Below are 24938 nucleotides of genomic sequence, written 5' to 3'. Positions count from 1 at the left end.
CTGTATTGAAGTTGTTGTACACATGCCATTGTTCCATGACAAAATATGGAGACTGGCAGGCAGATGCATATTTATTAGCACTCTGTTCTAAGATTAGTTTGCTATTATCCTGCTCTAATCTCTAAAGCAGGGGTGGGGAGTGGGGGTTACCCAAGGATGAGAACTGATCTTGACTGGAACCAGACATATTTTTGGAGAGTGCAAAATATTGGAAGGAAAGACCGCTAGACCTTGTGTGGAGGCAAGTGGATGCTTCTGTTTACTTTGATATGAATGCATTTAATAAGCATGGACTAAGTCCCATCGATTCTCTCAAGGTCAGGCATGCGGAGGTCCCACGGTTTGAGTCACTTTGGAACACTGATTGGAGAGATTATATTGGCAGAACAACACAGAAGTGGTGGGAAAGGCAATTTGAGGTGGAGGCTGATACTAGACCCAGGAAAGAAGATACCTTTAAACAACCACATGCCCTTCTATTTTTGAGCTGGAAGGGACACAGGATACAGGCAGGCATTTGGAGCAGGGGGAAACCAATGCTTGCCTACCCAGAGGAAGAATATGCCATTACGGAACTGAGCAGACTCCAGTTTTTTATTGTTCAAGCACCATTTATGGCCATTTCACTTATTTCAAAGGCAGCACACAGACTCCAATTAACTCTGCATCCAGTGTGAGCTGACTGCTGCTTTGTGAAGCCATGGGCGTAGCTTCTCCCCCTAAATGAAGTAAATAAATAAAAATACTTAACTAAAAGCAGAAAGAATCAGAATATTTGAAATTGAAATGCTCATTGAGGTCACTTGGATGATGTTGTGGCACATTTTAGCAACGCAACAGGCAACATGACTGAGCGATAGGTGTGGCTTCCGCGAACTGATCAATTGCATAGCAGGTAGCTCCATTCTGGAAGAGAACAAGTGGGTGTCTGTCCTGCCGCCACCCCCCCCCCCAATCCTGGCTATGCCCATGTGTGAAGCTGTGTACATACAACATGAACCACAACCCACAGCTATCCTATAGTTTCATGAGAAAAACTGTGTTTGGGGCATTCTCCCCCAACCAGCTTCAATCCAATTTGAAAATGTAAGCCATATAAAGATATCCATTCCCCCTCTTCACCTACTGTTGTGGACTGACCGTGGACAACTTGGAAAAACACCCAAGCACACTGATGTGTACAGTGATGTGCACATGCAATTTTAAACACAGTGGGGATTACCACCTTGCTGCCTTTTAATCTGATAATAATAAGAGTGGCTGGAGAAACCCAGCCAGATGGGCGGGGTACAAATAATAAATTATTATTATTATTAATATGTGCACAGCCTAAATCTGGGTGCGCTGTGGCTGCACTCTGCAGCTAGTCACAGATCCCCAGAGAGAACAGCTGCTGTATATGTGCGTTTGCAAATACATGTGGGTGTGAATTCATATTTTTAGGGATACTCTTGAAACATCTTGTGTGTGAAGTAGCAGGACATGTTGGTGCTAGACATGCCTAATTGTTCTCCCACAGCTTTTTGTAAGATGAGATACTGTATCTAATCAGCAGGGCTCCATTTTCAGCTATCATGGCTAATGGTCACTGGTAGATTTAACCAGGGCCTTTTTTCTGGGGGGTACGCAGATTCACACAGTTTGTGAATCTTTGTACTTTTGTCCATTTACTGTATTTATTTCCCCCGATCTGAACTATAAAATGGTGACTTTCTTGAGTCAAAATGAGAATACCCCTAAACATTTTTTTAGAAAAAAGCACTACATGAACTTATCTGATTTTTGTTTAAAGCCATTGTAGTAGCCATCATCACATTATTTGGTAATGAATCAGAAATTGATTATTTGTTTACTTAGTCAAGAACAGATTCTAATCATCGTCTTATTTCCTTTTGCCCATCCTGAATCTACTGCCAATCTGTTTCTAGACATGTCCATTATTTGTAGAGGAAAATGCAGGCATTTTACAGATAATAATGCTGACCTTGCTTAACAACAACAACAACAATAACAACAACAACAACAACAACCCAAAGTTATTCATTGGTTCAGGCAGCTGCTTCCATATTTGTATATGAGTTTGAGGATTTTAAAAAATCTTTATTAACATGTGTTCCTAAAGCTTTCTGCCTAGTTCAACTAATGTGAAGTGACACCTCCTTGCTAAGAGCTCAAATTTAACCTTCTGTTCTGTGTAGCACAATGAGCAGGATTGTCAACATAATAGATTTTATATTTTAATAAGATTTTCAGAAAACATTTTATTTCCAAATATGTATAGTGTAGGTTGCCATATTCCGAAGAGCAAAAAAGAGGACACATTTGTAGGTGGGCCGGGAGCCGGGGGTTGGGAGGAAGAAAAATGGCAGTAATAGTATGTGTGCAGTAAAAGGCAAAAGGTATATTGAAATATTTAATAATGGTAATTAGAAATGAAAACGACGTACCCTCCAACATTTTGTGAGAAAAATTCAGGGTATGTGTGAAATATTTAATAATGGTAATTAGAAATGAAAATGACATACCCTCCAACATTTTATGAGAAAAATTCAGGGTATGTGTAGTAGACTAGTGAGGCAATAACCCATATGAAACCAACCCCATTGCCCCCCCCCATCCATGCCAACTTTGCAGCCACATGCTCAAAGCTACTCTCCTTTTATATCTCAGTATTCATCCAAGATGCTCTGTAACTCAGGGAATATGCTGGCACAGTTGGAAGGCGATGCCAAACAGCACGTGCTGCTCTGTCACTTTACAAATACAAGCAAGCGACAACTTTGAGCCAGTTGGCACTGGAGATGGCAGAGCCATCATTTTGGCCACTATTCTTGCAAGCAGGAGCCACAGCAGGGAGAATTTCAGAATTCACTGTTTTGCATGAAAGGGAAAACAACAACAACAACAACAACAACCTGGATTTATCTCCCAGAGTTTCTGCTCCTCAGAGCCACTTCGAGGCCTTGCATGGCACAGAGCAACCCACAGGGCCTGTCTTGTGCCTGATTTACATCTGTAATTTGCCCATATGGAAGGATCTTAATTAACCTCTTGCAAGCACTGACCTGGATCTATGCAGCTGCCGCACTACACCGCCTCTCATCTCTAACACAACAACCCACTTAGCTTAGCAGAGGCATCTAATGCAAAAAGAGCCCTCATAGGGGCTGGACATACCTGGGGTTTAGAATGGGTCAATTCAGCAACCGTACAAAGCTAATTAATATTTGGGCTTTTGAAACCTAATCAGAGATGCTTTGAAGCATAAGACAGTCATTTAATAGGCACTGCCTGAGGCATTGTTTGGCCATTGTACAGCTCCTGTGCTGGCAGCTGCATTCAGTAGAACTGAAGGGCATTGTTACTGTTCCTGGAAGGTTTTTACTTCCAGCCAGACTTTCACTCCCTGCCATTTCATTACCTTAGAATTCAGTAGGGAGGACTAGCATAAGAAAAAATAAAATGCAACTGAAGGGACACCTCCAACTCATAGGTTGTTGGGGTGTGAAAGGTCCCATTCCTGGGAACTTATCAAGAGTCACTGTCAGTAATTTGCATCAGCTGGATCGATGGATGTAAACCTCCAAAATGTATTTTGTATAGTTAAGTTTTTACCTCTATCTTCAGTACATTTTATTTTATTGCTATGGCTGGTGGCTGATGCAGATAGAGATTCTTCTGATCTGATCAGTGGTCATCATATGACATCTTTGGGTTTGAAGGGGGTTATATAGCATAAATAAAATGGCCCAGGTCACCCAGGCACCATCTACACATGCAGTAACTTATGGGGTTTGGCTAGATGTTATGCAGGTTCCATAGATGCAGCGTTATGTGAACACTGAAGGATAACTGCATTCTGAACAGTCCAGGAAGCATGCGATGGTTTGGTTTGCTTAAAAATGCAAATCAAATGAAATCTTCAAGCACCCCTAGTGATTACCCATCTCTGATTTTTGCATCATCATAGCAACCTGTGCTCTGCCCATCTTGCATTCTTATGTTCAATAAAAGAACACAGCAAGTTCTCACGGGACTCTCTGACACATTTTGGCCATAGGGTGAGAACAAAGTGATCTCTTATTACTGGGAGCACAGAGAGAGAGAGAGAGAGAGAGAGAGAGAGAGAGAGAGAGAGAGAAAGGAAGGAAGGAAGGAAGGAAGGAAGGAAGGAAGGAAGGAAGCATACTGTTGCAGTAGCGCACCAGGGTTAGTAAAAAGAAGATACAAAACCACTAATGGATGGGGAGATTGCAGCCCTTGAATGTCCACTTTTCATATTAATAAAAAACATTAATGGCAGCACTATGTTTGTTAAGTAGAGGCACCTTTCTTCTCCACCATACTTCATACTCTTTGGTATCCACATCAAAGTGTTCACTGACTTAGGTAGCGACACCTTAGACACTGGACAAAATGGGGTCATCTCCAAGAATTAAGTTGAGACAATTAATCATGTTTTCTATCTTGCAGCTATGCTTCCTCCTAGAATTGTTAAGAAAATCTCCTTATGCAATGGAAAGGGACAGTTTCTCTTCTGTATTTTAAGTAGGTCAATGCAAATGTATTGTAGGGAGGATTAAACTGTTACCCTGCCTTCCCCTTCCCAGCAGTGGTAACTTCAAATCATCCTGATTGAATTATGCTTCCCATGTCAATAGTAATGAAATTATACGGTCATTAACAGCTGATACTCTGGTGGTCCCAAGTTCTGTCTTCTGATATTTGAAGCCTGTGGCCTCAAGCGTGAGGCCCATGAAGAATATAGGGTTGCACAGCTAGAAATGCTGCAGAAAAATGTGTAAAATAATATAATATAATCAATGCCTAATTATAATCTACTTTAGCAAATTAACCAATAATATATCTGAGCTGAACACTGAAAGCACATTGCAATATTAAAATAAAACATGATCAGAATTAACCAAAAGGAATGTGTCAGAGACACTGAGTAAACTACATTTCCAAGGGGGGGGGGAATCCCTTCCAGTAGCACCTTAGAGACCAACTAAGTTTGTTATTGGTATGACCTGTTACTGTAGCAGTGCCAGGTGCTGGAGGGGATGGAGCCATTTCTCCATTCTCACTTCCTGCATCCGGTGCAGCAGCAAAGAAAGCAGACAGCTGGAAGACAGGGGGTGGAGGCTTGTGGATGGGAGAAGTTCAATTCTTCACTGCCTCAGATTAAATTCTGAGCCAGAGAAGAATTCGGGAGAATGTAGTGCTCATCTTGTATTTGATGTATCAGAATTTGCTTAAGTCCATATTCTGAGTGAAGGGGTATGGATCTCAGGCAAACATTGCTGAACAGGACAGCGAAAAACCATCTGTAGTATTCCTGCAAAATATTAGTATTAATGAGATACTAAGAAAGCAAGATAGGAGTGCCTGGTGTGCTCTGGTCCATGGGGTCACGAAGAGTCGGACATGACTAAACAACTAAACAACAACAAAGAAAGCAACATTAACTCATGAATTAGGCCCAAACTGATGTGATGTTGAACACATTTTTCTTTTTACCCATGACAATGCATTTGGATGTACATCTGATGTACATCTATGGAGCATTCACAAATCATGGCAAATGACCATGATGAATACAATTCAAGGATGAACTGTGTTCACCACTATGAATGATCACTTCAGCATCAGAATATCCTGAGTGCACATCTAGTATCAATAGAGGGACACAAAGCTTGCACCTAAGACTAATTAGACAAATTAGCCTATTAACCTAAAGGAGAGACTTTATTTAAACCACTTGCACGGGAAAGATGATGAAGAATAATTGAACAGGTTGTTTAGCATGAAATGCTTAGAGGTGTAAAATAAGGTTACACTGGGACTGGTACCAGGTGGAGGCTTTAAAAAAAAAAAGATTACTGGAAACGACAATATGATAGTTTGAGGAATTGAGTCAAGTGGGTAAACAGGCTGGAAGACAGAGAATTTTCGGAAACAAGACTTTAATAGCACTCAGGTGTAAAAGTAAGTGCTGTGAAATGTCTTCAATTACTAAGTCCATTCTAGAGTCACAAAAATAAATTCAGTTTATACTCATACAGTCCTAACCTTTCTGATACAACAGGGAAGGATAACATGGCAATCTACCTCAGTTCAGGAACTATTTCTAGGAACTGAACTGTACAAAGATAAGAAAACTACTGCTATAATTATAAATCCAAATAGATTATGCAGAATTGTAAATCATTAAAATGTGAAGTACTTCCTGAATACAGACCAAAAGAGGTCTTGTTCTATATTACCACAGTGAGTTGAGTGTACGTTTGCAAAGATTTATGAATGCTGACTCATTTTGGAAGTCAAACCTTTGCCAGCTTTAATGAAGAATATGACAAAACTAAGTAGCATTGCACAAGCACAATTCATTTCCGCCCATTTCACTTCTGCAAACAGTTTTATAAAACTCTCTTTTCAAGGAAAAGTGTGTATTTCCCTGCTTTGTCCTTACTGCATACTGGCTACTCTGATCACAAAGCTTAACATTATCTACAGTGCAGTACAACAGAAAAGGGCAGAATTAATGACCTGTGAAATAGGTACAGTCAGTGCTGGTTAATCTATGCCTGGCTTAGCCTGAAGCTTTGAGATATAACAGAGGCCAGCTGAAAGCTGCTGAACACTCCTAAGTGTGAGGGAAGCAAAATATAGTCAAAGAGTATATTTCTATTTTAAGAACAGTCGGTCAATACAAATTTTCCTTGCTTACCCAGTGCATCATTTTCATAAGAAATGCACCATTCCTGCAGAAATACGGATAATAGTTTTTTCACATTATATTCATGAAAGAGTCATTAATGGAAAAGTCATTCCTGGTTTCTGTGTACTATTCACCTTCACCCACTGCAGTCCTATAACGTTGCGGAAAAGCTTGCATTTCAAGTCACTTATACGGTGGTGCCTTGGTTCTCAAACTTAATCCATTCTGGGAGTCTATTCAAACCAAGGCGTGGCTTCTGATTGGCTGCAGGAGCTTCCTGCACTCAAGCCGAAGCAGCATTGGATGTCCGGCTTCTGAAAAACGTTCGCAAACTGGAACACTTACTTCTGGGTTTGTGGCATTCAGGAGCCAAAACGTACGAGTACCAAAGCATTCGAGAACCAAGGTACGAGTGTAGTATAACATCATCTGCAGTTATCCTAGGGAGGGACCATATCTCAGTGGGAGGGCACCTGTCTTGCATGCAGAGGATCTCAGGTTCAATACTTGGTATTCCCAGTTGTTGTTGCTTATAAGAAAATATTAAGTAGCAGGTGATGGGTGGGGGGGTGGACTTGCCAGAGCCTAGAGAGCCTGTGCTAGTCAATGCAACAGACAATAGTAAGTTAGACCCTCATATGCACTATACATTTAAAGAAGTATCATACTGCTTTAAACAGTCATGGCTTATCCCAAAGAATCCCGGGAATGGCAATTTGTTAAGGGTTAGGATATCTCTGCTCCCCTCAGAGAGTTACAATTCCCAGTGTGGTTTTAACAATCAATCCCTTTTCCCATAGAACATCAAGAATTGTAGCTCTGTGAAGGGAATAGGGGGTCTCCTAACAGCATTTAAAACATTCACATCTAGGAACCCGTGGCAAGCCTCCAGGAAACTTCTGGGTTCTCCAGAAGTTGTGAACAACAACAACAACCACCCAGCCAATTGCTCTGTTTTATATTTGTAGCAAAGGAGAAGAGTTCCATAGCACTAAAAGAGCAATGGGTGGCACAGATTAATATTCATGTTGCTCTATTGGAAAGCGCTTACATTTAAGCGTGAACAGTTCGTTCACAATTTGATTAGTTTTTGTCAAACAATTCAGTATTATGGATGTACAATGGCCTTGCCACTGGAAGATTTCTAGTGAAAGATTAGTTATTCTGGTAATAAACTTAGATGCTGCTTGCCATTCTCTAAATGGGTTTTATAAAAATTTATTGTTATTATCTTAGTCTTATAGATACGTAAAACAGGCACACTTCCTCTATTGACTTTACTAAGGTTACAGAAGCATACAGTGGCAGAACAAACCTATTCATGTGTACTCAAAAGCAAGTCCCCCTACCTTCAGGTAAGTGGATGTTTGATATCATACTAAATTACCTGGCCAAGCTAAGGTGCATACTATAGGTATTTTTTTAAAAAGGTTGAAAGTCCTGACTTTACTGGACTTCTCTGTTAATGTGTTCTTTTTTGACAAATGCATCTCTAAACTCTTTTATACTTTTCACAACAGCCATTTGCAACACTTTGTGTCATTGAATAAAATCCCAGTGTGAAATGATTTTGTTATGAGATTGAGTGTATCTAATGAAATGGACAAAAATATACAAATATACAAAAGTATATTCTGTATTCTTCCTTAAGGTGCCACAAAACTGTTTGCTACTTTTTATCCTAAGTATCTCAGTTACTTGTCTAAAAGCCCTGGTATCTTTAAAGCAAACATTTTGTCCACAAATGTAAGATTTCTAAAGGCTTCATTGGCACTTTGAACCTTAAAAAAAGCTGTCAGACAACAATTCCCTACCCATCGCAGTTGTTAGGGTACTTTTAGATATCTGACTCATTATTTTTAACCACTCTACAAAAAGTCACTGCCCTTTATGAGCATAAGGAACCACAGATAGGAAACTGTGCAGTGATGGAGTACTATGGGAGGAATTCAACATTGTGCTACGCATATCAATCATTCTGTCAGGGCAAGCATTTCAGCTTGCCAGATGGAACAACTCTTCTCCCCACACGGTTCTGGTAGTTCTCCCTACCACTGCTGAGACAATTTCATGGGGTGGGGCATGGGGGGAGGGGAGGGGGAAAACCCACTACACAAGCGGAAGTCCTTGCACGAGCTTTTGCCCACAGGACTCATAAGTTGAATCCAATGTTGTTACAAATGAAAGTGAATAGGGAAGTGATAAGGCTCCAGCTTGCCCAGACACAATGTAGAAGCTTGTGTGTGTGAGAGGACTGGTTTTGGTCAGCCATTCTTATTATGACTTCATGTTTGAGCCTGAGCTAAATCAGATTGCCATTAATCTCTGTGTGGTCCTCCATGAGTACGTTCATGCTAGCCATTTACCACAGGACTTAACACAATTCTAGCTTGAGAAGTGTCCTTCGTTCATGTTAACTGCCACCAAGCAACAAGCAGAAATTCCTGGCCACCCTGATATCAGTGTTAAGTTGCCAGTGTGATCACTGCCCCTGGAAAGGCTATTGCATTTCTATTTCCTGGATAAAAGTCAATGTAAGAACATCCCTGGAATCTGTTCTGTGCCACGCCTATGAGGTTTTAGACTTGAAGGCAACCAAGAATTTCTTTCTGGAATGACTTTCCACTGGTATGGGTACATTAAAAAAAAACTTTTTACCACCATGAGGATTATCCAAAAGAAACATAAGGCATATATCTAAGAATAATAAAACATATAATGGTATAATCCAGTCAAAAAACCTGGCTGCACACTAGAGTTTCACTAGTTTCAATCAGAGTTGAGCATGTGCTTAGCTTTGTTCCACTGAAATCAGCATGCGAGGCTATGCATCTTTACTTAGAAGCAAGCCCATTTATGTTCAGTAGGGCTGATTCCCAGGTCAGTGTGCAATGGACTGAGGAATTAAAGGGATTCGTTTTTACAAGTTAAATGTGAAAACTTACATTTGGCTTAGAGGAACTAGAAAAGTACAATTTTCTAGCTTCTGAAAGCTACGTAAGAGTTTTCATATTTAACTTTTCAACCATGATTTATTTATACCCTTTATACCTTTATAAATAAATAAAAAAGAAACATCTAGAACCAAGTCTGGGAAACTTCCCAGCACTCAGAATTTACAACTGCAGCTGAGGCTATGCATTTCAAGCTGCTTTCTTATGCTGCTGTAAACACCAGAGGGGGAGGCGATGCCTCCACCCAATGTGTAATTACCTGATTTGTTTCCTCACACCCAACTCCAATTCACTGAGGCTGTAATCTGTGCATTTGCTGTCACCTGTGCATGCACAATGGCTGTCTGAAATGTAACTTCCAGCTGAACCGTGGCTTCCATTCCCCCCCCCCCAATCAGATGGCAGCTGGGTTGAGGGAAAGCGCATCAAACCAGAGTACAGTGGTGCCTCGGGTTACATAAGCTTCAGGTTACAGACTCCGCTAACCCAGAAATATTACCTCGGGTTAAGAACTTTGCTTCAGGATGAGAACATAAATCATGCTCCAGTGGCGCGGCGGCAGCGGGAGGCCCCATTAGCTAAAGTGGTGCTTCAGGTTAAGAACAGTTTCAGGTTAAGAACGGACCTCCGGAACGAATTAAGTACTCAACCCGAGGTACTACTGTATTTCTCAAAAAGCCACAGGGTACAGATGGATTATGACCAACATTATGTGTGCATTGCTTCCAACACTAGGGGCAGGAGTGCGCTGGGGTGAGAGCAAATGGTAATGTGTACAGAGTCCAACCCTCCTGCAACATATAGATGCTAGAACTGCCCAGTCCTAAGAAAACTGGACCTGCCCCACTCATAAAATGGCCTAGCGATCTCCCTGGCTCAAGTTGTTTGTAGCCTGCTTTGTGGCTTCTGAAGCTAGGGTACAATGAAATACACACAGGGACACTAACACGTAAACAGATACTGTCACTGGAATTTCCAGTATCGAAATACACTGCTGGAACTACATGAAACATGAGAGATTAGCAGTAACACAAGACTTAAGAGTTAAGAACTCACTCAACTAGTTATAATCCCCAAATTCTTCTCCAACATTTTTAGCATAAGAATAAGTTATTAAAAAATACATTAATACAAAATGCATGGTACATAATTTCTGCTTCTTTTCAATTGCATTCACTAGGAAATGGCATACAGACTTCGCGCTTCAACTTTATTTTGTTGTTTATAAAGCCCCCCCCCCCGCCCAAACCCCGTGCAGAGAATACTGTTGTGAGCACTGTGACAAATGGAATTAGTTAACAAGGAAAAAGGGCAAACTGTCAGGTGCAGCAGCTTTTCCGTCAAAAGAAGGAAACGGAATGCAGCCAGTTTTGCTCTTTATGTTTTCAAGGCAAAGATTCCCTTGTGGCATTAAAACAACTCTTCAAAATATAAACTAGAATATCAGGAATAATAAAATTGGTCTCTCTCTACAGTCAGCTACCACAAAAAGTTTTTTTACAGAAAGAATTTCAGAAAGTCAACAGCACAAGCGGAAAGCAGGAAATATATTTTACACCATAGTAAAAAATGCAAGCTGTAAATTACTAAACAGAAGATCTGACATTTTACAAATTGTAATAAAGCAACCCACAGCCGGTATTAAATCCTCACAATAAAATTCTTTTTTTGGCAGAGAAGCAGGTATGCCCAAACCCCCTCATACTTACATTAAAAGGAACCTCTTAAATATTCTCATAAAATCCCTTTCCCCAGAGCAGAAGATATAATCCTGCCATTAGTTTCATGCAAGAGTCCCACTGCTTTAAATGCATAACAAAACTGAGAATAGGATTACAGTTCAAATGAGGATCAGAAAATGATGCAAAATCTAAGCAAACACATTTGATAATAAAGCACTTATTAATCAAGAGGTCATTTTGTACCTTATATCTAAACAATCCTGTCTTGGATCACTGTTACTATGCAGTGGGACATAAACTTATAAAGCACAGAACAAAGCAGCCTGAAAACCAAGCAAGTTTCACAGAACTAAAAATCTGTTTCTGTTCATAATTACACATTGCAAAGTGACATAGAAAAAGAGCCAAGACCAGAATGGAAGCACTAGGCTGCAACTATGATGGCCTGCTACTACTAACAATAAAACATTTTTTTAAAACCCCACTTGACTTTAGGTTTGTTGCTACAGAATTTCTCTTCTCTACTCACTTGAATTTTGCAAGTGAAACAGATCCAGCATATTGGGTAGGGAAAAAATAAATCTAGCAGGAATGAAACACCACTTTTAAACCGTTGTGTCAGGATACTGAAATAAGAAGAGATCTGAAACATGCCGCAGCAAGTAAAGTTGTATAATGCCAGCTCACCGAGGCATGCATTCCAAGCCACTCATAAAGGGCAAACAAGCAGCGTTACCTATAAGCATGCCTGCGTCTAACATTTAGATCAGAGGAAAGTGAGCATGTATAGTTAAAAGCAAGAAGGAGCTCCAATCAAGCTTGCTACTTACCCAGCAGTATGAACCATGATCTTCTCACCCACCCTCCCTAACAATTCCAGTACACTAAAAGTCCTTTTATTGTCTGGAGGAAATACAAACAAAGTCCCGGAGGAGGCAAGAAGAAAAGCTCCAGAGCAAGGAATTGTGAGAGACTGAATTTAAACCCCTACCCAAGATGCTGTGTACTCTGCGTCTATCTTTAACTTGTAAATGATTTGGTTTCACATTCCACTGAAGTCCTGCTGGCAGATGCTTTTGCAAAGCTTACCAATCACAAGCACTCAGATATACTCCCTTTCTCTCCTCTCCCCCACTTCTTGTCACTCCACCCCCCTCATTTCTCTCCTTTGGAGAGCCCCACACAGCTGCTGCTTTTTTTTTTTTTACCTGTCTCTGCAAGATGAAAGGAGAAGCTTTCATTGATCCTTGCTCTGTGGGCAGAGATGGAAATCAAAGTTCTCTTGCTATCATGTCTCCCCATTCAGACACCCGCACAGTTTTGCAGCCAGGAATAAACTAGCTTCCAAACTTGGCTGCCCAGGAAAGGAATGTTCTGCAAGTGACATTCCTCAGAGCCTGCAGCAAGAGGGCACAGGAGTTATTCTGCCTCTGAACAACATGCATAATTTTGTAGGTTTACATCACTGAATATTAAAAGAATAACATCCATCGTATTCCACAACTACACTGGCAAGATCATGTTTACATCCTGACCCCAAACATCTTTATTTCCATGTTCAATATTTTTCAGTGAAACAAATTTCTGATGAGGCGTGCTTGGGATCACAGTCTTAAGTATGTTAAAAGCTGCTTTGTGAAATTAAACTACAATCTATCTAATTCAGTATTCTCCTTCCAGAAGTGGCCAACCAGATGTCACTGTGAGAGGCTCGGAAGCAGGGCTTCCCTGTAATTTTCTAACCAACATAGGTAATCAGAATTATATTGCTAACATTTTAGCAGTGCGGGCAGCCAGTTATAGAAAACTGAGCTGATTAATGGCAATCATTTAAATTAAGTAGTTGACGGTCACCTGCAAATTTATACAGATTTCCAAGCAGAATTAAAAAGTTTTGCTGTTTTATTTGATTTTTTTTTAAAAATGTGTGTACATGTGACAGCAGGCATTAAATCTGAGAAGAGACATTAAATTTGTCTATGTGAAAAAGCAGGGAACGGCTCTTCTAAAACAGTACCCACGGTTTTCATAGGCACTTGTCCACATCTGGTCCACAGCATCCTGCTCTCACAGCAGGCAAGAAGATGCCTATGGGAAGCCCACAAGCAGCAACTCTCTCCCCGCTTGTACTTCCCAAGCAACTTGTATTCAGAGGAAAAGTGCTTCTGATGGCGATTCACCATGAGCCATGGAGACTTAGTGTTCAAGAAACACAAGCTCAAAGTTTCCTTGGACACACAGAAGTAGTTGTGCATTTCTTTGGATCCCAGCGGATGCCTCAACTTATGCAGGCTCTTCTGAACGTACAAGGAAGCACTTGACACGCATTGAATATAAGAGGCATCTAGCAGAAGCACATTCGACAAAGGAAGAGCCTCAAAGATTTCAAAAAAGAGCGCAACAGCACTCTCCTCACCGGTGATTCACAGCAATTGATATTTAGAGACAGGCCGCCTCTGGCAGTGGAGGGAGAATATAGTCATTGTGGCTTGTAGCCACTGTTAGTCTTATCCTTTGGTAATTTGTGATAAACCATAGATCCGTATACTGGCATTATGAATTGGCAGTTTTATTTTCAACAGCTGTCTTAATGATCCTTAACATGGAATTTGCCTTTTTCAAAGCAGCTGCATATTGAGTCAACATTTTCATTGAGCCATCTACTAACAACCTCAATCTCACTTTTCTGGTCAGTCACCACTAGTTCAGACCCCTTTAGTGCATATGTGAATTATACAAAGAATATATTGGATTCTTTGTCCCGATGGGCATCACTTTACATTTGCTTGTCCTACTGAATCACAGTTGCCATCTTAATGCCCATTCACATAGCTTGGAGAGACCCTATTGAATCCCATTTTTGTTTTACCACCCTGAACAATTAGGTGATTAATTTGGGCTCCATTTTAATCAATCAGAAAGGTTTTTTATTAACTTATCTAACTAATTAAATGGAACGCATGTTGCAGTGCTGGTTTTTATTTAATAATTAAAATACCCATTTGTAGATGTATCAGTCATGAATTTGTCTGTTTCTTCTTGAAGCCATCTAAGCCATTTACCAAAAGAACACAGAATTCACCTTTGGGCAACTCACACAGCTGAAAGAGCTTAAGTTTTACAGTTACCTTGTTTTCTCCTAGAATTTAAAAATATATTAATGAGATTTAGAAAACAGACTGGAGCAGAAACATCGGGGAAGGATGCCAAGGTTTTCCAGGAAAGAAGTAGCTGAAATCTGATATGCCTGCCAGATCTAATATTAGTTAATGGCCAAGTCCATCTTAAACCTAGAACCACTGATTAAATAACAATGCAGAATGGGATCACAGACAAGCATTATCCAGGGAGGTTTCATAATGCTGTCAGATCAATATAGGAAGAAAGAGGCAAAATAGGAGACCGGATCCTCTTCCATATCTAGTTCTGGCAGGGAATCCAATCTTGAAATGAGCAGGTGTGTGTGAACGGGGCTGGCTAAACTGCCACCCACTGGTCACTGCCAAAATCACCCCACCAGTGTAGAACTTTCCCAGAAGACTGAAGTTTTGCACAAAACCATAATTTGGCTTAATGTTATGTGCAAAACACACACACACACACACTTATTATCAGGCTGCTTATTTTTCCCTCTTAACTGTTAGTCTATCAGTAGTTCAAAAAAAAAAAAGCAGCAGTTGAATGACAAGGATAAAAATGTTAAATGTGTGCTAGAAGAAATACATGACTAAAGTGGAGGAGCCTACGATCATTATCCGGAATCTAAAATTACCTACCTGCACCCAGGCCCTTCATTCAAAGCCTACCCACTTGAGATCACTGCAGGTCAGCCGATGGGGTCATTTAATCCTTAAAGTCAGCTGATCACTTGATCATTCCTGTCTGTGTAACAGAGGCTTAGGCTGCAATCTATACATGCTTTGGAGTAGAGCCTACTGAACACCGTGGAACTTTTGAAGCAAACATGTGTAGGAGCAGAGTATGTATTTGTGTACATATTAAATGTCTTAAAATGCAGCTTAGTTGTTCTTTTTCTCCATTTGCTTCAAAGCTGTTTTTTTGGGGGGATGCATCAAAATGCAGTATTTCATAAGAAATGACAAGATACATATGGATTGTGGCGAATGTGTGTACACCAGTGGTTCAAATTTGCTGGACACAGAGTGAGTGGGAATGTGCACACAGCCAAGAAGTATGTTGCCATACTAACAATTGTTCTAAGGCCAACTCAACCCTCTAATTTCCCCTTTCTAAATATCCATCTTGCAGTTTTAATTTTGCAAAGATCAAATGCACATTCAAATATGGATTTTCTTACTGCACACATTTCAGTAAGTGGGTGAGGAACAAGCACCAAGACGGAAAGTAAAGCATATGAATTATTGAGCCATTTCAAATGAAGCCTGGAAAAATATCAATTTACAGTCACGCCAATTTATACAGGATAGCATGGCAAAACATTTGTATTATACAGAGGTTCAAGTCTTGCCAGAGCTACAAAATAAAGCCTTTGTCGACAGTTGTTGTTAACAACGTTTGAAACTAAAGCGATACTACATACACGGGTCAGCTACGCATGTACACAGGAACAAATTGTGTTCTGAACCAGCTTGGCTGCAGACAAGGCTAATGGCATTTCTTACTGCTCAGCTGTACAGAAAAGGCTTTGAAACATTTTGAACACCAGCACTAAGGGATTAAGTGCCTGGCCACTAAAAACGCCAACATACACATAGTACTTCATACTAACAAGGAAAACAGCTCAATATTTTGCAACTGAATCTATAATGGAGAGGGACCATACTTTATAAGTAACTAATAAATGTCACCAATTTGTTGCTAATTCTACTTCTTCACGGAGTCCTTGTTATTCAACAGAGAGTCTGGCTCTTCTGGCAAAAGCCATTTCTCTTAACAAGGCCTGAAGAGAAGCTACCTAACGATTTCAAGATTTGTATATTGGCGGGGAAGGAAACACTTCTCTTCTGAACTAATAACTATTCTCTCTCATGTCAGTTCTCATTTCTGCAAATGTGTAAAACTTGCACTTCTCCATAAATGATTGTGTGAGATACGGCTTGATGCAAAACAACAACAACAAAGTATATCCACAACTATTTCCCCTTGAAGTCTCATACATACTAAACTTGTAATTTAGAGACTGCCACAATTTATTTGTGTTCCATTCGCTGGATGGGCTTGCTGTGATATGCAATTATTAAAGGCCACAAGTAGATGGAGTAGATGATAACAATACCTTCCCTTTCTCTCTGTCCCTCTATTTTTCTTTGTTTTCTACCTTCACAGACTTCATACTTTCACAGGGGACCTGTCTTTACGTATTATGCAGCATCTAGCTTGAATTTAGGAATAATAATAATTTCCAGAAGAGATTTAACCAACATTACTGCATTCAAACAGAACTTGAAAATGTAATTTTCAATGAATTAAAAAATGAAAATCTCCAACCACCATAAATAAGGAATAAGCACTTTGCAGGGCTACATTAATTTGTTTATTTATTCCTGGTTGTGTAGCTTGTTTTTCAGCCTACTGTTATGGAAGCTTGCAAAACAAAATCACGCCATAAATTATAGTCATTAAAACCAATAACCTTAAAACCACACACACAAAAATGAGTAAAGCTCAATGAACAGTCTGAAGGCACATGACAGAGTTCAACTGTGGGTCTTGCACGCTACAATAGATGGAAGACCAATTGGAAATCATATGTCAGCCACTCAGCTCCTCAGAGAAAAAGCAGGTTATAGTGTAATTAAAAAGAAAAAAGAAATCACAACATTCTACTTTTAAGTCAGCCAAACAGTCCCAAGGGACTGGCAAACCAGACAGAGGTTTTGCTAATTTTCTCAAGGTCTCATAGAATAGTAGATCTCTGTAGGGAAGGAACATGCACCCATGAATTAACAAGGATGAAATAGTATGGAACACACAGCATTTCAACTAATGGCTGATTTTCACAATAACTGAGTTGAGCAAATAAAAAGCACACATTCTTTCACACACTTGCAGATGTGTAAAGGCAGCTTGTACCTGTATTCATCTTAACATGTGAACAAGCTTATAGGCACAAAGCTTTGTGGAGATAGAAGAAGAAGAGTTTAGATTTGATATCCCGCTTTATCACTACCCGAAGAAGTCTCAAAGTGGCTAACAATCTCCTTTCCCTTCCTCCCCCACAACAAACACTCTGTGAGGTGAGTGGGGCTGAGAGACTTCAAAGAAGTGTGACTAGCCCAAGGTCACCCGGCAGCTGCATGTGGAGGAGCGGAGATGCAAACCCGGTTCCCCACATTACGAATCTACTGCTCTTAACCACTACACCACACTGGCTGAACACCGTGATACATGGGGACTCAATTCAGACAGACAAGAATGTGTGAATGAATGGCAATTTACACATGGCTGAAAAAAAAGAACGGCATCATCCAGAAAGAGAACAGACAAAACAGCAACTGCATAAAAATTGCACATGCTAATTTATACAGACAGATGCAAATTTTGGAAAAAATACTGTATTGTAATTCGAAATACAATACAGCTCATCATAGTTGGGAAGACTGACCAGGTGACCTGCTTAGGTGCTAACTGTTGATGAGCAACTTCATGGCCCCGATCTCCCTTCTTTATTTCTAAACTAAACTTGGATTGGGCAATCCTTCAAACAGTGGGTTTTCCTCCTTAAAATAGGGCACATGGCCATTCTACATAAACTGTGGTGGGTTCCCTCCTCTATCCTTTCTAATATCTTGCACGCTCTCTCTTGATGCAGGGCTGTTTATTAGGTTAAACACAATTTATATGCATTGCATTCGATTTACCCCCTTGAATGGCATGATCCTTTGACTGAATTCTGAATTGGGGTCCCATACTACATCTGATTCTTGAAATTAGTGGTGTCTAGGCATGTATTTTAAGTCAGGGTTGAAGAAATGAGAAATTGGGGAGGTGAGAAATAGATTTCTCCCTCCTCCCGTTTGTTTTATATGCTCCACCGCACCTAAGGATGAGGAAACTAGTCTTAGCTGCTATTTAGTCTAGAACTACTAAGTCATAAGAACTAAAGAACCAAGTGAAAGAGGATAACATCTAAGCATGCTGCATTAGCATTTTTATATCTAATGATGTGCCTGTCTTTGGCTTCATGTTGGTGCTGAATGTGGAAGTTAACCACATGGCAATTGCATGCAGGCAATGCAAGAGAAAATCTTTCCCCTTTGTTTAGAAATCTTTGCTCTCTCTTTCTACAACAGGCAGCTTATTAAAGATAATGATCTCATTTTAAGAGAAAGGGGGATGTTATGATTAGCTGCTTTGAGCTGCCTGGGTTTTTTCCCTCCTTTCCCCCCAAATGCCCATGAAGCCATCCAAGCACAGTTGCTTACAGCAAGAGACTGACAAGTTATATAATGTAGTCAGTAAATACTTCACATTCTGTGGTTCACTGCAGACTTCAGAAGGAACAAAACCCACGATTCACAGTAATGCCGCTCTGGTTTAAAAAGAGAATTTAAAATCCTGCTGCAAGCAAAAAGAGGAAACAATGGCTTATAAAAGATGACATTGTATGTGGTAATCTTTAACGTGCTGTTGATAAACATACCACAGAATTACTGAAGGGTTAAAAAAATAAACTCCATTAACTACCCCCAACTAATAGCATGCAAAGCTTTTTCTCTTTACAGACTTTATATGTAAAAGGGAGACAGCAGTACAATCTTGGGTTTGTTTCTTATTTGATAAAACCAGCTTTGTAATAACTTTGGTTTATATATATATGTCTAACATACCATAATCTCAGAGTATGCTTACATTATGGCCAACAGATACATTATACAGTGGTACCTCAGGTTAAGTACTTAATTCGTTCTGGAGGTCCGTACATAACCTGAAACTGTTCTTAACCTGAAGCACCACTTTCGCTGATGGGGCCTCCTGCTGCCGCCACGCTGCCGGAGCACGATTTTTGTTCTCATCCTGAAGCAAAGTTCTTAACCTGAAGCACTATTTCTGGGTTAGCTGAGTCTGTAACCTGAAGCATATGTAACCTGAAGCGTATGTAACCTGAGGTACCACTGTATATAAAAAGACATGAGTTTGTCATGACACTTGATATTTGTGTACCAAGCAATAATGCTACAGTGTGGTGTTTTCATGTTTCAAGAAAACTTCAGCATTCTGGTCAAATTTAACTCAAGCTGCCTCCTGATAAAGTTTTGGTGCATTTGTTCTATAAGGATATTTTCAGATGTTCTATTGACCCATTCTGTGTGATCATGTGTCTCTTTGCAGCATGGAAATAGACAAATATGAGCCTGGGATATGTGATTAGCCAAAAATGCCTCAAGAAAAGGGACAGCAGTGGCAGAAGGAGAAGGGCTACAGCTCAGTGGTAGAACACACAACTTCCATGTAGAAACGTCCCATTTTCAATCACTAGCATCTTGAGGTAGGACTGGAAAAGACACCTCCTGAAACCCTGAAGAGCCACTTCCGGCCATGACAGACCAGCTGTTGTTGAACTACAACTTTCATTATCGCTGGCTGCTTGCCATGCTGGCTGAGGCTGATGGGACTTGTAGTTCAGCAATATCTGGAGGGTCACATGTTAATAATCCCCCTTGTTGTGTAGACGGTACTGAGCTAAATGGACCAATGACCTGATATTGTAGAACAGAGCTTCCTGTGTTCTGATGGGAACAGGCGCAGAGGTGTCTTTGCCTTGTGACATTTTGAGGAAGACCGAAAAAAGCTGAGGCTCACCTGTTACCCTTAACCCTACTGAAAGTTGTACGTCTGCCCAGAACATTAAATGCTTCTGAAAGCACCACATTAAAATCCTATGCATGTTTACTAAGAAACAGGTCCCACTGTGTTCAGTGGCGCTTGCTCCAAGGAAAATGAAAATAGGATTACAGCCACAAGCCTCTTTCATTGTTCAACAATTTCAATTAAATGCATACAGAGTTATTCTAGCTATATGCATATATTTGGTTGGGGTTTCTCCCACCCCTCAAGAGGCTTAACTATGAATGCAATTAAACAGTTATTTGTAAAAGCCACACCTATATACCTCATTAACCTCAAGGACAGATCTGGATTTAGAGATTTCTGGCACTCTGCTGTCATGAAAACAGCCCAAACCACCACAGAAATGACTTACAGAATTTTCTTGTGTGTCTTGAAAGGTATAATTGCTTTTTGGAGGGGGACCTTTGTTTTTTAAGTCCTAAGTGGCTTTTTTTTGGGGGGGGACCTTTGTTTTTTAAGTCCTAAGTGGCTGGTCCAAGACACTGAGGCACTGTAATGTAAACTATTATTTATGGCTGCTGCTTTTACTAAAGCCTTGCCCCATTGCCCCAGGGTTTTGTGACTGAACACCACATACCTTGGAGTGATGAAATTAAAAGGCAGCTAGGACGGATTTATTCAAGGTGTGGTTTCCCACAGATAGAAATGGCCATCTCTGTAAGCCTCCAAATTGCTCACACTTCCAGTCAGGTTATTTAAAAACAACAACATAAAAGAGGCAGATTTTTTTTTAAAAAAGAGCTTTGGATTCTGAAGCAGGTTCCACAACCAAAGCTGTTAAAACATCTACAACTGCTGTTATAGAGATGTTGCTTCCCCAGCTCCAAAGAAATGGATCTGATCAATCCATATGTGACAGCTTTGTTTCCCTATGGAACACTCAAATAGAATAAAATAATAATGCATGTGGTTCTCAGATGAATATGTGCTGAATTTCCTTCCTGGAGAAGAAATGTCCTTCCCCTTCTTCAGTAGTGATTGTGGAAGGGTTCCTTACCTGACCTCCCATTGCTGCCATCCCTGTGGCATACTGGGAGGGCAAGGTGATGACAAGGCTGGAACATTTGAAATGCACTGACTGCAGTGCTACAGCAGCTCTGCCCCTTGTAATGCTCATTATCTAGAAAGAGAGCGTTTTGCTGCTTGAGACAGAGAAGGAAATGTGGCCCATTCCACCCAAATAAAGGGGCACAGCAGCCATTACATCTCCATTTGCTACACTTTTGCGTTACCCAAAGTCAGCTGCCTGAGGAAGTCACCTCACTCTGCCTAATGGTAGGACCAGGCCCAGAAGAGAGTCATGTTTATGCAACACCTTGATTATGCAACAAGAAAAATGAAGGAAAGACTTAGCCAACAACCATCATCCCAACCTCTAACCGCCTTCACATTCAATTTTACATTTTGTCTAACCAGAATTCAAGGTTAAGGTGAGTTCATATATAATCGTCAGGATAAATGACCATATATATTTTAGAAAAGCACATGCCTTTTTCAAAGGAAGAGAGATCTTGTTAATTAAGTGTTGAGCTAAAGGTGTGACTTATGGAAGACAAGATGCACTCAACTCTGCTACATACTTTTCTAACAATTGTTGTTGAATTTCTTTATGCATAGGCACAATATTTATCCTCATCTCATTTATCCTCCTTACCAGAATGTAAATTTTCTGAGATTTGCTCTTTTCTACGCCTTTCCCCCAAAGTATGTCCTTACCTTTGAAAAACAAATACGGTTTGTTCAACAAATTGATTACTCTCCATTTTACAGGGTATCAGTTAGGAGTTCTTCATTAGAAAATATCATCAGTATCAGAATATTAAAAATCAGTGCAAAAATTTTGTTAGACACAAAACTAATTTTTGCATGGGCAGTGAAAAACAACAAAAAAGGATCACACACACACAACAGATAAATGACATCAAGGCTGCATTTACTTTTTTTACATTTAAGACATTATGCAGTACAGGATCAAAGTCAGTTCTATTTGGAGCAAATCAGACAAATCCATCACTGAGACAGAATGTTTGTGTGATTTCATCTGGTGTGACATGCAGACCTGCACTACCACCTGTTTCAACTCCAATGCAAAAGATATCCAATGGCAGTGACAAGTAGCAAAAATGTCAGATGTACAGTCCTAGATTTAAAGACATATGTAGCCTGCATCGTTAAGTGAAACCACAAAATGCTAAATCAAATGCAGAATGCCCTTTCAATAAAACAAAGTGCAGCATTGTCAGTCACAGAGAGAACACTACATTAGTGTTTCCTCTTACTATAACTTCATATATTGTAGTCTTAAAGAGATTCTAGTGAAATGTATGATACGGATAACATGTAATAAAATGTTGCATTTTTTAAAATCCTCCAGGCACTTTCCTGAAAAATGCTTTTATATGTACTGAAGCAACAGTTTGTGCAAAAACTACGTTCACCAAGCATTATTTTTCATTCAGGAATGACACAACAAACACCTAGCTATGGTCTGCTTTTAAAACTCAGAGGAGCTTTTAAAACAGATGAGTGGCACACACACTGGATAAGTAAAAGAAACAGTCAATAAACCTGAGATTCACAGAATTGCAGTAAAGTGTCACTGGAATTGTGGTTTAATGTGTCTTCTAACTATGGCACCCCCTGAAGAACATTCTTAAAAACAAACAGCACAACCTGAAGGCTGCATGTGGCCAGCTCACACAACACATTTTTCGCTTCTCCTTACTTCTATCCCGCTTCCATTGTCTACTTCCCTGCTATTCCGCTGTTTGTCCTATATAGTTCCCCCTCTGTTCTGTATACTTGCCCTGCCTCTTCTCACATTTATTGTTAGGTTAAAGTTAGAGGTTGTGATTAAGTGTGTATTCCTAAACCCAGCTGCTGCTCAGTGGGGGTGAACAGAGCTGTGCTGCATCCACAGCCCTGCTGAGCATGCCAGTCTGGCCAGAAGTGAGGCAGGTTGATCTTTGGTCCAAATCAGGCCTGATACCATCATGTATGGCAATGCAGTTGTCCCAGGATCCAATAAACCTCAGATTGGCTCAGTCATTCCCCCTCCCCGCCCAGGATTATCCAATTTGGGTGGCTTTTCAGTGGCCACTGCCTGCATGTCTGGCAGCCGGAAGGGAGAGCTGCACCCTGGTTTTGTGAAGTGCCTAATTAGGTTATTGAGCTAAACTCCCATGGAAGAAAAGACTACTGACAGGATTAGCAGTGCTAGACAGGACCTTTAGAAAGTCAGTGAAGCCACCAAAGAATTAATTGCAGACCTCTACAAGTAATGTTACCAAATTATCTCATTAGTGTCTGGCATCTGGGATCAGCCTTTCTGGAGGACTCTCCTCTTGACTTAGAAATCGCTTCTTAATTCAAGGTCATGCAATGACATCATCCAGTACAAGAGTAGCAACAGAGCAAAAGCATCCCCACCTGCTCAGGAAAACTGGTAGCTAATATAGTTACAAAGCTGCGGTGCTAAGCTAAAGAAGCTTTATAGGGCCAAAACTAGTTTTCCTGCAGCCAACAGGGCAAGTGCATCGCAAGAAACAGACGCATTCAGCTGAAATGAATCCGGATGCAAACACGTTTCTTTAATTCCTCACAACTCTCATGAGCAAACATGATTCAGTTCTCTTGGAGCCAAAACACATGCCTACGTGGTACCTGCAGTTCACTCAACTACTGTACAACTACACTGGGGTGTGCAATCCAGTGCTGGTCCTTTCACGAGGTGAAATGAATCAATTGCCTCAGAAAACAGGGGACAGGGGACAGAGTCATAATGTGGGTTGCCAGAGCCCAGGGCAAGGAAAATATTTTGCACCCTAAGACAAGTATTGCGCCACCTAACCGGCACTGCATGTGGCACTGCAGCTGATGCCAGCCAGAGCTATGGAGCAATGGTGGGACATACATGCATACCTCCTGGGGCTGGGGTGCTGCCACTGCCACAAGTCTTGCCATCTGCCCACCTCCCCTGCTGGCAGGGGATGCTGTGCAGCCAAGGGATGCAAGAGACCATCCTCTCCCAGCTGCTGCTGGGTGTGCTGCTCAAGTGAGGTGAGCAGGCAGGAGAGGAAGCATGGGGCGAAAACTGCAGCAGTTCACCCCTAGAAATGTTTGCACCTGGGCCAATCCCCCCATGCTACACCTCTGATAAAGAGTGTTGAATTAGCATAATTGCTTTACTGCTGACTCAGCCAATGCTGCTCTCACCACCCCGCTGCCTGGCAAGATTTCTGACTGGAGCTCTTCAGAGCATCTGCCCCATCCATTGCTCAGAGTGAGGCATTCCAGTCACTGCAGTAAGCCAGGGGCAGAGCGGATACTCTCTGGGGCCAGATTGCCCAGAATATATTGATCTGATGCCCCTTCCTCAAAACAAAGGAGACTGCCAGTGCTGCCATTGTACTAACACCAGCAAAAAAAAGTATAATATGAGCAAGAGGGGAGGGTTGGGGAGAGAAGAGGAAGAGTACAAGTAGTGTGAGGAAAGGAGTGGAGCCAACTGCCTTGGAACTGCCCCAGATGAACCTGTGACCATCAACCCCAGCCAGCATCAGGGATGGTGCGAGGTGTAACGGTCCAGCAACATCTGGAGAGCTATAGGATTCCCAACCCTGCTGTGGCAGATAAATGTGGCATGTTGACTCCTCTATTGTGCTATCAGTAGTATACAGATCTTTCCAGGAAAGTTATTTAAGCCTGTCTACATTAAGAATTATTAATAATTATTTCTAAGTAAGAATC

At 40.8% G+C, this 24938-nt stretch overlaps 1 protein-coding gene and 1 long non-coding RNA gene across 28 annotated transcripts in view; one reads left to right on the top strand and one right to left on the bottom strand.

Annotated features, from left to right (window-relative positions):
- Positions 1 to 24938, bottom strand: part of DTNA (dystrobrevin alpha) — a 199365-nt gene that overhangs the window by 145450 nt on the left and 28977 nt on the right. For 2 of the 27 annotated variants that reach the window (XM_081205862.1, XM_081205861.1), the window contains exon 1: positions 12188 to 12347. The exons of 22 other annotated variants lie outside the window; for them this stretch is intronic. Coding sequence is in view for 1 of the 5 variants with exons in the window: in XM_081205885.1 (XP_081062011.1) it covers positions 12188 to 12204 (17 nt within the window). In the remaining 4 variants the exon portion in view is untranslated. Of the gene's footprint in view, positions 1 to 11886; positions 11978 to 12187; positions 12363 to 12565; positions 12702 to 24938 lie in introns of those variants that run through there. 3 more of the 27 variants (XM_081205888.1, XM_081205885.1, XM_081205864.1) reach the window with 3 other exon arrangements.
- Positions 1 to 24938, top strand: part of LOC308593486 — a 94355-nt gene that overhangs the window by 44070 nt on the left and 25347 nt on the right. The gene's annotated exons all lie outside the window — the stretch shown is intronic.

Source organism: Podarcis bocagei (assembly GCF_964188305.1).
Source record: "Podarcis bocagei genome assembly, chromosome: 8".
Taxonomy (NCBI): domain Eukaryota; kingdom Metazoa; phylum Chordata; class Lepidosauria; order Squamata; family Lacertidae; genus Podarcis; species Podarcis bocagei.
Note: the sequence above shows the minus strand (reverse complement) of the source record. Positions and strands in the feature narration are given on the sequence as shown.